General features: G+C 48.2%; 1 protein-coding gene across 13 annotated transcripts in view; it reads right to left on the bottom strand.

The window, feature by feature from the left end:
- Window positions 1-12,584, bottom strand: part of LOC115653112 (purpurin) — a 104,738-nt gene that overhangs the window by 78,321 nt on the left and 13,833 nt on the right. Inside the window, exon 1 of one of the 13 annotated variants that reach the window (XM_030565850.1) lies at window positions 2,477-3,566. The exons of 10 other annotated variants lie outside the window; for them this stretch is intronic. In XM_030565850.1, the coding sequence (XP_030421710.1) occupies window positions 2,477-2,505 (29 nt within the window). In that variant the 5' untranslated portion in view covers window positions 2,506-3,566. 2 more of the 13 variants (XM_030565855.1, XM_030565859.1) reach the window with 2 other exon arrangements.

Here is a 12,584-nt window from a genome sequence, read left to right as displayed (position 1 = left end):
AGGTCAAGTTTAAAGTAAAATGCCTGCTTCTGCATCCAAAGCTGGGAAAGCTAGTGCTATAAATAGAGATTACAGGCTTTACATTTTTAAACTTGTTTCCTTTCAAGTTCCTCTAAGTACAGTATTGATTAAATCCTTCTTTAAGAAACCTGGTCAAGTTAAAATGCCTAAAACAAGTCTGATTAGCACATCAGAGCACCTACAACCATTTTTGGTTTGCTAAATTAGTATTTTGCTTGCCACAAATACTGGCATTTATTCCAGCTATATTTTATTGATATGAATCTAGCTGGAAAATGGATAGAGTTGATCACATTTTCTGCTTTTCCATTAACATTTTGTTTTGATGAAAGTGTTCCAGTGAGCTCTAGTGAAGCCTCATTTGTCAGAATTAAATTGATTTCAAGTATTTACTGTCATTGATCCCTGGGACATCTCTACGTCCAGCAGGGTTATTACTTTTCATATGAGATTCTCACAACCTAACCAAATGTTTTCTAGTGGCTTATTAAACATGAAATGTATTTAACTTTTATACTAATCCCTCTCGTCACCTCACATCTGAGACAATATTCAAATGCTGGATTACTGACCTGCCTTTCGAATATTACCACAAATTTGCCAAAGTAATCCCCATCTGCATTAACCGCTTAGCATATCCCAACTCACTCACACACCCGCATTAAACTTAAATGCTTATAGGAAAAAAAAGTCTTTAGTGATTATCCTTTTATTATTATTACAACTTTTTGCAGGATAGTCAACCCTTATATTCTGTTCTCACATCAAACAGTGAGTCATTAGATCTTTTAAACTTCATAATCTTATCCCTGTGGAGCCTAAGCTTCCATAGAATCATAGAATATCAGGGTTGGAAGGGACCTCAGGCGCTCATCTAGTCCAACCCTCTTCTCAAAGCAGGACCAACCCCCAACTAAATCATCCAGATGGTCCCAAAGACATGCACAGTTAACTATTTTCCAGCTCAAGTTACACCTAGACTAACATATCAGCAAATGCTACTTGCCGCTTTCTGAGGAATATTTCATATAAGATGCCAAGTACAGTAGGCTGAAACGCGTGGCAGGAGAAGCTGTTTCCTGAGCTGCTAACCTGCTTCTTTATTGAGAGAGACCTACCTGCTGGGATATTGTAGCTGGAGCCCTTCGAGCTTATTCCAAGCCAGTTCCTTACTCAGTGGTCAGCTGGGGAGTGTTGTGTGAACTGCCATCTGGCTGCCTTTAAATAATGACTCTGCAAAGTCACTAATTGGTTATTTTGCTGGTGTGCCTGAATAAGACCCTTAATCTTGGATAATCCATTATGTAAAAACAAAGTGTAATCCTCACAGTGGTGTGTCTGCCTGCTTCACTAATACCAACCCAGCTTTTCCATAATGGAAAAAGAAGGCCAGAGAGCTAATAGGTCTGGTAAAGCAAGAGTGAGGACACCTCTGTCACATTCCACTGCCTGCCTCTTTAACGTGTGTTGGGGGGGGGGGAACATGGACAGTTAGTTAATCAGAAACTCATGCATCAGCAGACATGCCAATATGCACATGCCCCCAGTTATAGTCACTCACTCACCTGGCGTGAATATAATATCGCTAATTTTTCCAATAGATGTGATGTGTCATCAGCTAAGACCCAAAACGCCGAGTATAAAAATGAGGACTTTCCCCAGGAGACTCACCATGTCTGTGTCCAAGTCCTCGAGTCCCCCAGTTTACCTCCACATGGAAAAACCCCAAACACGCACTATTCCCAGGTTGTCGCACCAAGACCCCAGTGCATTTGCAATGGAGCCAATTCCACCTCTCTTTTCTCCTCAGTCCGTGTCCCTATTAAAACCTTTCACCTGTTGGCGCTATGCTTCACAGCAACTCAAACTAAGATTAAGTCAGAAGATGCTTGAAAAAAAATGATTTGTACCATTTGTGTCCTCCTCAGCCTTATTCTCTCTTGCAGCCTCTTGCAATTCCCACCTGTGTATCATCGGTGACCTGCTGCTTCCCATAGGTGGATGCTGATTTCAGGTGGAGGATATTACACCCTTCCATGGGTCAGCGCTGATGTGGGCCTCTCCGCATTTTCATGGGCTGCTGCAGAGATGAGCTTTTCAGGGGTTTGGAGCTGTGGGGGAGGGAGCTTTGGCTTTGGTAGTTTGTTAGTGGCACCTAGAGCAATGGACAGGTGCCCCTTTATGTACTGAAGTAAAGAGAACAAGCCTGTGGACCTTCCCTAGCTGTACATTGCAACTGCGGATGTCTGGCCTCGAGGTCTGTGCCCAGTACTGCACAATTATGCGGGGGGTACAACTGCAGCCCTTGCTCCTTTGAGCACAAAGATTGCTTTCTCCCCGCACCCTCGCTGCTGCAAGGCACCTTAAAGGTGCCAGGGAACACACGGGGGTACAGCCCTGTGCAGCCTTCCCAGCCAACCGAGCGACCGACTGCAGAGACGAGGGCACAGTTTACCTCCGAAGCCATGATTCAATGAGCTGCATGTGATGGCATTCTGCTGTGCCTTGCTGCAGGACAGCTCATCCCAGAGCTCTCCCTGGAGGAAAGGCAGGTGCCTCTGCAGTCTTTGTCCTATTTCCACAGAGCTCTGCACGCACTGGTAACAAGTCGCTTGGGAGAGATGGTGGCACTTAAACACTGACCCACATTAGAGAGTTTGGGGGAGTACAACGGATCCCAGAGCTCCACAGAGGCCAGTGGGAGGACTGCCTACTTCAACCTCTTAGGGTCCCTCAGTGCTACAGTCCTGCCTCCCCTCTGCCCCCTTCACAGGGCTTTTGCCCATGGGGCATGACAAAGGAGCAGCCTCTGGATGTGGGGTGCACAGATACTAGTTGTGCCCAGCTGCTGTGTAAAATTCCTGTGCCTGCCACACCATCTCCATTTGCATCGAAGCAGAGACCAGGCAGTCGGTGTCCCTTCATTGGGGCATGTTCTTCAGTAGGCAAAGTGGTCTAATGGAAAATGCATTAGACTAGGAGTCAGAAGTTCTGGCTCTGACCCAGATGTGCTAGGTAACCTTGGGCAAGCTCCTTCCCTTCCACGCTTGCATTTCCCTTCTTGCCCTTTGTAATCGCTGTTGGGCAGCGACTACCTTACTGATTGTACAGGACCTCCCACAGCGAGCACCCCGTGACCCCACCTTATTTGGGACCTTAATGGCACCACTTTAATTCAAGCACTGTTCTAAACCTTCGCCTGTTTTCTAGAAAAAGACCAAATGGTTGTTCTCCGAGCTAATCCTTCAGCCATTATGCTTAGGGATAAAAGGTACCAGATCTTGGAGATCAGCAGTGACCCTGGAGAGAACACACACAGCTACTTCTTCCAAGCCAGACAGTGTCAAGATAACAAGCTCTGTTAATTCAGGCACAAGGCATTATCTAAGACACCATGAACAAATCCCTGCTCCCAGGTATTTGGTCTGCTTCCTGGGGATGTGAAACATTTATATGTAGTGGAAAGGAAACGTTAAGTCAATAAGTGTCCATATATATACACCTCTACCTTGATATAACGCTGTCCTCGGGAGCCAAAAAATCTTACCACGTTATAAGCGTTATGTCGAACTTGCTTTGATCCACCAGAGTGCGTAGCGCACTCCCCCCCTCCCCAAGCACTGCTTTACTGCGTTCTATCCAAATTCGTTTTATATTGGGTCATGTTATATCGTGGTAGAGGTGTGTGTATATATATATGGTAACATGGGGCTTCTTAAAAAAAAGGCTTTTAATCAATTGGAGCAGTTGACTGTTCTTTGCAACACAAAGGTATTATGTAACCAGAATGTTATTTAGCAATAAAAGGACAGTCATCTGAAACAAATGCAAAACCCAATAATTATGTTTTCTTCTAATACAAATAAAGTGGCTATTTAAGGACAAGTGGGTCTGGAGTATTTTCTGTAAATTAGAAGCATCTGTAAAGAAAGTACCACTTAGGCTGTTTTCCACCCGAACCGATTAGTATAGGTCCCTGCCAGACACTGGTGACACGTGAAGCCATACTTATGTGACATGTAATCCCATTGGGTTTAGAGACATGCTACTAATAGCTAATTACAACACAAGCTTTTGGTCTGTTGCAGTAACATCTGTCACTGCACTGTGTACAGTTTGCAGCAAGGACATGTGTTTTGTTGGTATATTGTCTTCCAACCACATCAAGGTGGTTCAGAAAAAGAAAGGAATCCAGAAAAGTGTCAAGATAAATATTTCTAACTCACCAATGCGCCAACCACTGCTGTCCAGTTTAATCCTGAATAGGATCAGTACAAAAGAGTCCCAGCAAAAGAAGCTGAATGAAGGACGTGACTGCAGAACCCAGAGCATGTGGGGCCAGGGGAGAGGGGGCTAACGTAGACTCCTGCATATGCCTTTATCAGAACAAGTGTTAGATAAACTGCTCTAGGATTTACTGGGATTGTTCTGCCTGCTCAGATTTAGCAGCATGTACTAGGTCAGCAGTGGAAGGCACAGTATGGGGTCCCTAAATCAGCTCCTCTGTCAGGCACTGAACTCCCTTCCCCCTCTCCCGCCCCCAGCAGCCCCCTGGCTAGCCATCAGGTGGTGCATTTGTTTGCACGGGTCTGTGAAACCAACTCAATATAGGAGCATTTTGAGTTGCCCTTGACAAATATTGTGGGGCAATTATTGTACATTGGGATGAGAGGATTTCCTTCCTCAGCTTTAGCTTATCTAGATCTAATTCATATTCTTAAAGAGACTGGAATAAAGGCTGCAGTTAAGACACCAGGCCTGGGCATCAGGAGACCTGGGGTCTATGCTGTGGCCTGACCCATTGGAACTATGTTCCACTCCCCCCACAAAACTTATGGTGCTCACCCACTGTGAAGTGCTTGGTGATCATGGGATGAGGAGCGCTGAAGATTTTGCTTATAGCTCACTTACTCCATTTTCCCAGTGAAAGAAGTGATGGAATTAACACAGACAGTAAGTCATTAGAAAGTTGTTCACATTTGGTTTGTGCGTAGGATTCGTGGACTAGTTAGGCCTTCAGATGAAGCGTATCTAGTTCACTGCCCTGGCACTCACAAGGAGACATTCAAAACATTACAGTTGTAATTACATGCACTGAAATGCTTCTCCGTCCCCAATAAATGACTGTAGCTCTTGCAAAATGCCCTGAGTGACAGTGCTGAAGGCTAAATCCTGGTGTTTGCCTGAAGACCAGATACGGCTTGAATAGAGGCAATGCCAGTTTCTTAGCTGTAACCTACCAACGTGTCCTTGTGCAGAGACAGTGTCTCTGTATAACACATCCATTCTGCTATGGCTTCTCTGCCAAGACTAGGGTGACCAGATGTCTCGATTTTATAGGGACAGTCCCGGTATTTGGGTCTTTGTCTTATATAGGTGACTATTACCGCCCACCCCATGTCCCAATTTTTCACAGTTGCTCTCTGGTCACCCTAGCCAAGACTGCCAATTACCATGGTGCAGTGGATGTCTGGTTACCAGGACCTGGACCTCAACCACCGGTTCACTTCCTCCCTGCCATATAACAGCTAAGGAAGGACTTCCAAGCCAGACTGCCCTGCCTTAGTCTTGAAGCAGTGATGTAAAAGGTTCCACAGCCCATAACCCCTCCTCTTTACTACCTCATCCCCTGACATTTACGTGTTAATGAGTCCAGCGGCAGTTAGACCCATACACCCAAGGTCAGGATCAGACATTGTAAAGCCACTGTACAGGTGAGTTCTAGGTGCAAGGATGTTTTGCGCCCTAGGTGAAACTTCCACCTTGCACTCTCCCCCCCCCTCGAGCCCCTGCCCTGAGGCACCCTCCCCACGGCAGCTCCTCCCCTCCGCCCTGAGGCACCCCCTTGCGGCAGCTCCCCAACCCCATTCTCCGCCCTGAGGCACCCCCCCAACCCCAGCTCACCCCTGCCCCGCCTCCTCCCCGAGCACATCATCGCTGCTTCACTTCTCCCACCTCCCGGGCTTGTGGTGCCTAAGCTGATTGGTGCCACAAGCCTGGGAGGCGGGAGAAGTGAAGCAGCCATGGCGTGCTCGGGGAGGAGGTGGGGCAGGGGTAAGCTGGGGTGGGGAATTTCCCTGTGTGCCGCCCCTCCCCCCTTACTTGCTGCAGGCGGCCTTCCCCGCACTCCCCTGCCCCAGCTCCCTCCACCTAAATGCCGGCGGCGACTGGGGCGGCCGAAGATCCGGCCACCACGGTCGCTGCTGAAGAAAATGGTGCCGCCCCCCCAAATGGTTGCACCGGCCCTGGGTCTGTCATTTGCTTTTTCTGATAAGTCATTACTGCTTTTGAAACCTGCAAACGGTTCCAGTGGTGTAAAAGACGTATTTAAGGATAAACAGCACGAAGTCAACAGTGCCAATTGCAAGCTAAGGAAGAGGCCAGAGAGCACAATAGAGCTGCTTGCTGTGCTTCAGTTTAGCCTCCTTTTCCTGTCTCCATTGTTGTTACAGGCAGGTATATACTTTGCATTTCAAAAGCCCATTTTTTAAACTTCAAAGCAACTGCTGCAACTTGTTCCTTATTTGGAGGAGAAATTTAACCTGCTGGCAATGAGCAGAGTGCAGGGCACTTCAGTGGTTCTTTGAGTCTACTCAATGTTAAATTAGGGCCTGGAGTAAAATTGATTCAAAATCTTGGAAGAAGCTAAAGAAAGTTAACCCACCACGAATACAATGAAAAAATTACCATCATACAGAAAGTGGCTAAAAACAGACTGAGTAAATAACTTCATGTACATTTGAAGTCATAAGGACCAGGTACTGTCCTTCTACTAAGACAAATGAACCTATGACTTGAGCTCAGACATAGACAATGCTCCTGTTTGTGGTTCTGGGACAGGTGGATTGATTTAAAATCAGAGAAAGTTAAGGCACAAAATTTAATTTGAATTTAAAATTAGCAAGCAGGAAACCTTGATTTAAAGCTTGTTTTGCTTTTGTATTTTTTATTTTCCAAAAGAAACGTTGATTTTCACTGGTTGGTAACCATTAAAACCTATTGATTTGTAACTAAATATAGCCTTCACACTACATTTGGTCATTTTTGCTAACCTGGCAGATATAGCATATCTACAGCTATTAAAGCAATTATATAGCTTGTCTTACATTTATTCATAATTTTAATTTTTACATCATGTTAAAACTGGTGAACGATGCATTTCATATTTACTAGAGGATTAAATATTTATTTGTTATTTGTGTCAAGCTCTATTTGTATGAAAACTTGGAATTCAACACAAATGCTCTAAAACAGCATTAATTTTTTGGGGGGTGTAAGGAGGCGCCCTGGCTCCCCGCCACGCCTGAGAGGGACGAGCCAGAGCAGGTGCCTCAGTGGGCGGAGTCAGCACGGCCTGTCCCCGCCCCCCAGAAGTCAAGGGGCGGGACAGGAAGTATAAAAGCCCAGCCCCAGGGCTCAGTTGGGCGCAGGCTGCCGGAGAAGACAGACACTGGTGCCCGGGCTCCCGCTGGGCCGGACCTGCCCCGCGCCCGCTACCCGGAGGAGCGCTGGCCGGACCTGCCCCGCACCCACTACCCGGAGGAGCGCTGGCCGGACCTGCCCCGCACCCACTACCCAGAGGAGCGCTGGCCGGACCTGCCCCGCGCCCACTACCCAGAGGAGCGCTGGCCGGACCTGCCCCGCGCCCACTACCCAGAGGAGCGCTGGCCGGACCTGCCCCGCGCCCACTACCCAGAGGAGCGCTGGCCGGACCTGCCCCGCGCCCACTACCCGGAGGAGCGCTGGCCGGACCTGCCCCGCGCCCACTACCCGGAGGAGCGCTGGCCTGACCCGCCCCGCACCCACTACCCAGAGGAGCGCTGGCCGGACCTGCTCCGCGCCCACTACCCGGAGGAGCACTGGCCGGACCTGCCCCGCGCCCACTACCCGGAGGAGCACTGGCCGGACCTGCCCTGTGCCCACTACCCAGAGGAGCACTGGCCGGACCTGCCCCGCGCCCACTACCTGGAGGAGCGCTGGCCGGACCTGCCCCGCGCCCACTACCCAGAGGAACGCTGGCCGGACCTGCCCTGTGCCCACTACCCAGAGGAGCGCTGGCCGGACCTGCCCCGCGCCCATTACCCGGAGGAGCGCTGGCCGGACCTGCCCCGCGCCCACTACCCGGAGGAGCACTGGCTGGACTTGCCTCGGACCCAGTACCCGGAGGAACGTCGGCCTGACCTGCCATGTGCCCGATACCCCGAGGAGTGGCCTGAGCTTCCCCACGACCGGGTACCTGGAGGAGCCCATGGTCTGGGACCCCCCAGACGACGCTGGCGAGAGACAGGTACCCAGAGAGGGGGAGGTTGGAAGTGGCCCGGGGGTAGCCGACCCTGATTTGGCTCCCGAAGAGCCTGAACCCATGTCAGTGTGTTGCAGCCAGGATCCCCACTGACCGCAGCGGGTCTTGACCGCTGCCAGGGCCCCTGGCTGGAACGCAGTGGAGTGGGAGGGCCTGTGTTCCCCCTGCCACCCGCAACCGGGTGGCAGACTCCCCCTCTTCCCGCCTATTGCCACTGCTCTGCCCTGACCCAAAGGGCCAGAGCTAATTAGACTTGTGTTTGGTGCCCTGCCCGAACCAAGGGCTGGGCCCCTTTGACTTTGCCACTGCTCTGCCCTGACCCAAAGGGCCAGAGCTAATTAGACTTGTGTTTGGTGCCCTGCCCGAACCAAGGGCTGGGCCCCTTTGACTTTGCCACTGCTCTGCCCGGACCCAAAGGGCCAGAGCTAATTAGACTTGTGTTTGGTGCCCCACCCGGACCAAGGGCTGGGCCCCTTTGACTTTGCCACTGCTCTGCCCGGACCCAAAGGGCCAGAGCTAATTAGACTTGTGTTTGGTGCCCCGCCCGAGCCAAGGGCTGGGCCCCTTTGACTTTGCCACTGCTCTGCCCGGACCCAAAGGGCCAGAGCTAATTAGACTTGTGTTTGGTGCCCCGCCCGAGCCAAGGACCTGGGCTGATACTGTGTTTGCTCAGCCCCTGCTAGAGGCCTGAGCCTGGACTATTACTGCCCGCCCTGTCCAAGGGCTGGGGCTTATCTACTTTGAGAGCCCCAACCCCGGCTAGAGGGCCGGGGCTCTACCTTGTTTACAGACCTTGTACCCCGCTCAACACCTGCCGAGGGGCTAAGCCTACCCGGACTGCAGTGAGTAAGGAGGCGCCCTGGCTCCCCACCACGCCTGAGAGGGACGAGCCCCGACACGACCGGCTTACAGGGGGAGAGATTTGGTTACTTAAATAAAACTAATTTAAAAGTGCTGAATCCATCAGAAAAGTTTATCAAAACATGTTTTGCATTTTGTTCTTTAAAAGCAGAATCTATAGTTAGTGAATCAAAGTTTCTGGTCATAATTGTAGGACTATTAGATCTTATCCTCTCACACCAATTTAATTCATAGAGAGGAATAAGACAACAAAATTTCCTGATACTTCAGCTCCCCAGCAGTTCCTTAACTTTGAGTGAAATAGTCATTGAACGAATCGAGTTGAATAAACTAAAAAGAAGAAAATTTTCCCTCTGCACCTGCAGAAGAGGCTACTCTTTCAAAAAGCTGGTTTGGCACTTCAACTATTTCCAGTTTCTGCTGCTATACCAATGACTTGCAGCAGTTCAGTGGTTTGTTTTTTTTAAAAAATACAGCAGCAAACGTACTGCTTAAAATCATTTAAACTAAATGAACAAAAAAATAGATTATAGTAAGTTTAAAATTGACAACCTCTGTTAAGGCCTAAACAGGTTTATTAAAAAGAAAAATGTATTTAATTTAAGCTTAAAAAAAAAAGAAATCAATTTTTTTTTGTTATTGACCCAGTTCTGCAAAATAAAATACAATGAAGTCTCCCAAGTCATTTTTGCAGGTGGTTTCCACCCCAATGCCTTCATTCCCCTTATTTGAGGAAATGAAAAATGGTCAAAAGAAACATCAAACTCCTTTGTATATATACACATAAGAAAATGACCAATACCAATCAGTGCATCACTTTAATCAACCCTACAATTCCAAATAGGAGTTGTCTAACTTCAGAAGATCCAGATCTTCCAGCCTCCACCACAAATTCCACTCTCATGTTCATTTAAAGTCTGTCTACACTGCAACTAAAAACCCATAGCTGGCCCATGCTGGATGACTTGGGCTCACGGGGCTCGGGCTAAGGGTCTGTTTAATATTGTGTAGGCATTTAGGCTCAGGCTGGAGCCCAGGATTTAGGACCCTGTGAGGTTGAAGGGTCCCAGAGCTCGGGCTGCAGCCCAAGCCCAAACATCTACACCACAATTAAACAGTCCTTTAGCCTGAGCCCTGTGAGCCTGAGTCAGCTGGCATGGGCCAGCCACGGGTGTCTAACTGCAATGTAGACATACCCTCAGAGTCTGTGATAGTCAAGGGATGGCTCTCCTCTGCTGGTCTGCTCCAATCCAGAGAGACTACTCTACTGCTACTGGTCTGATCAGGGCTTACTGCAGAATCAGCTCTGCTGCTGTTGGCCGAGTCCTCTCCTACACAGTTACTCTGCAGAGGGCAGAGAGAGTCCAGGGAGAAAACACAGAGCAAAATAGGATTGTTTGAGTCTCTCTTCCTTAGGAAACAACTCCTGGTCTCTAGAACAGAGCGCTTCTCACCTCCTGTTGAGCTTGAGTTTCATCACCAAACCAATGTCCACTACATGAGAACTCAGGGTGTCTCACCCACTCAAGGACATGTCCTCACAATTCTTATGGCCCCTGCTGAGTCCAGAAGTCAAAATATATTGTCATTTACACACACAAATTCCAACAAAAGCAACCAAACTCAGGAGGTTGAATTATAGGTAAGCATTGCACCATAATTCATGTAGATTTAGCTGGACAATGCTGGCTTTTCACCTTCTCCCCTAACCAGATAGCTCTGTGTCTGTACATCTTCTACCCCTAGGGTTAAAGTACTAAATTTTTTAATATGCAGAAAATGGAGAACTTGGCACTTCCAATTTACTGAGAACAGATTAAAAGAATTGTCAGACACTGCCTTGAAGGAGAAGTTTCCAAAAAACCAGAGATCACACTGCCATGGCAAGTGTCATTAAGTTCTGGATATGCTATGTATAACTTGTTTTATTCACACAAACACCCCTCCTGGAACAAGGGGGGGGGTCATACAGCATGCAGGCAGTCCTTTCGTTCAGGTTTTTTTTTTTAAATAGACTCCAGAAACTGAGGCAATGATTACATGAGAATCTCATTTTAAGCCTTGGGATGGACAGTGCTGCGTACTCTGGTGTAACAGAACAGAGTATTAAATTCTCTTCATTTGCCACATGGAGCCTTCAAAATGTATTATGCGTGGGCCATGTAGCAAAGAGAGCCTGAGACATAAAGCCCTTGTATCAGAGGCCTGATGTGAGGTTTGAGGCCTGAACTAAAGTAGTGGTCAAGCCCTCCTAATATAAAACAAAGTTAGCATGAGACAGGCTGTGAGCAGGCTCACAGAATCTGGCAAGAACAGGGCTGGTATTGCAAAAACACACTGGGCACAGGACACTGGTGTCAACACATTCCAGAAGAGTGGTACCAGAACACCCTGATACCAAGATGGTACAAACACAATCCTCAGAGATAACAGGGACACAGTAGCTTCTCTTAAAGATAACGTCAGGATGACAGTGCGATGGATAGAGAGGTTTTGATCGAACCAACATGTACAAGGTAGGGGTAGTAACAACCCACGTCCGGAGGGCAGTAACTAACCACATCCGAAGGACGATACATAACTTGTTTGTATCGATGTATAAAATGGAGGCTCAGAGGGAGTGTCTCTGACCAGCCTAGGGGGCAGTGGAAAGTCCCACCACTGACTGAGCTGCATCCATTGTCACCGGCACACATGTGCTAGTGTAACAATAGACATTGATCCGGGGAGCTAGGACTGTGCTTCATCAGCAAGAAACCTGGTTGAGCACCTTTGCTACTGACGGGTCTTGTGGTCTCATTGGGTGGTTCAGTCGAGGTCTGCTGTGCCATCTATCTGTGCAGAGCTGGGACAGCACACAGAGAAAACACACGCAGCCAATGTCTGACGACAGGCCATATGTTCAATGTGCTTGAGGCTTTGTTTGTATATTTTGTGGTTAGTTGCTTTTCTGTTCATGGAACTTTAGGAGTTAGTCGTCTTTCAAACAGGAGTAAAGCCACTGGCAAAGCATGCTCTAAAAGTTAGGAATATCTGCAGTATATGATGGTATCTAAACACGGTCTACTTTAACTGCTTCCTCTGAGCATGACATATAGCTCCTTGTCCTCCACGTACTTTATAAAATGGTATTTTTAGCAGCTTGAGTAGTTATGGATAAGCCAGGATGCACATGCATGTCCTGAGGTTGGATTTAAAAGAACTAAAACTATGATCAGAGACAAACTGCCAGAGGGAAAGGAATTCCACATGCACGTGCATCAGCTAAATACCCTGGGCCAGACATTTCATTCTGATAAGCGTTAATGAACTCCACTTCAACCTGCAACAGAAGGCAGAAGCAGATAAGTCAGGAGGGCTGGGTCAGTGTCAGTGCCTTACAAGCAGAGAGCAGTTTTGA

Source organism: Gopherus evgoodei, chromosome 6 (genome assembly GCF_007399415.2).
Source record: "Gopherus evgoodei ecotype Sinaloan lineage chromosome 6, rGopEvg1_v1.p, whole genome shotgun sequence".
NCBI classification, from domain to species: domain Eukaryota; kingdom Metazoa; phylum Chordata; order Testudines; family Testudinidae; genus Gopherus; species Gopherus evgoodei.
Note: the sequence above shows the minus strand (reverse complement) of the source record. Positions and strands in the feature narration are given on the sequence as shown.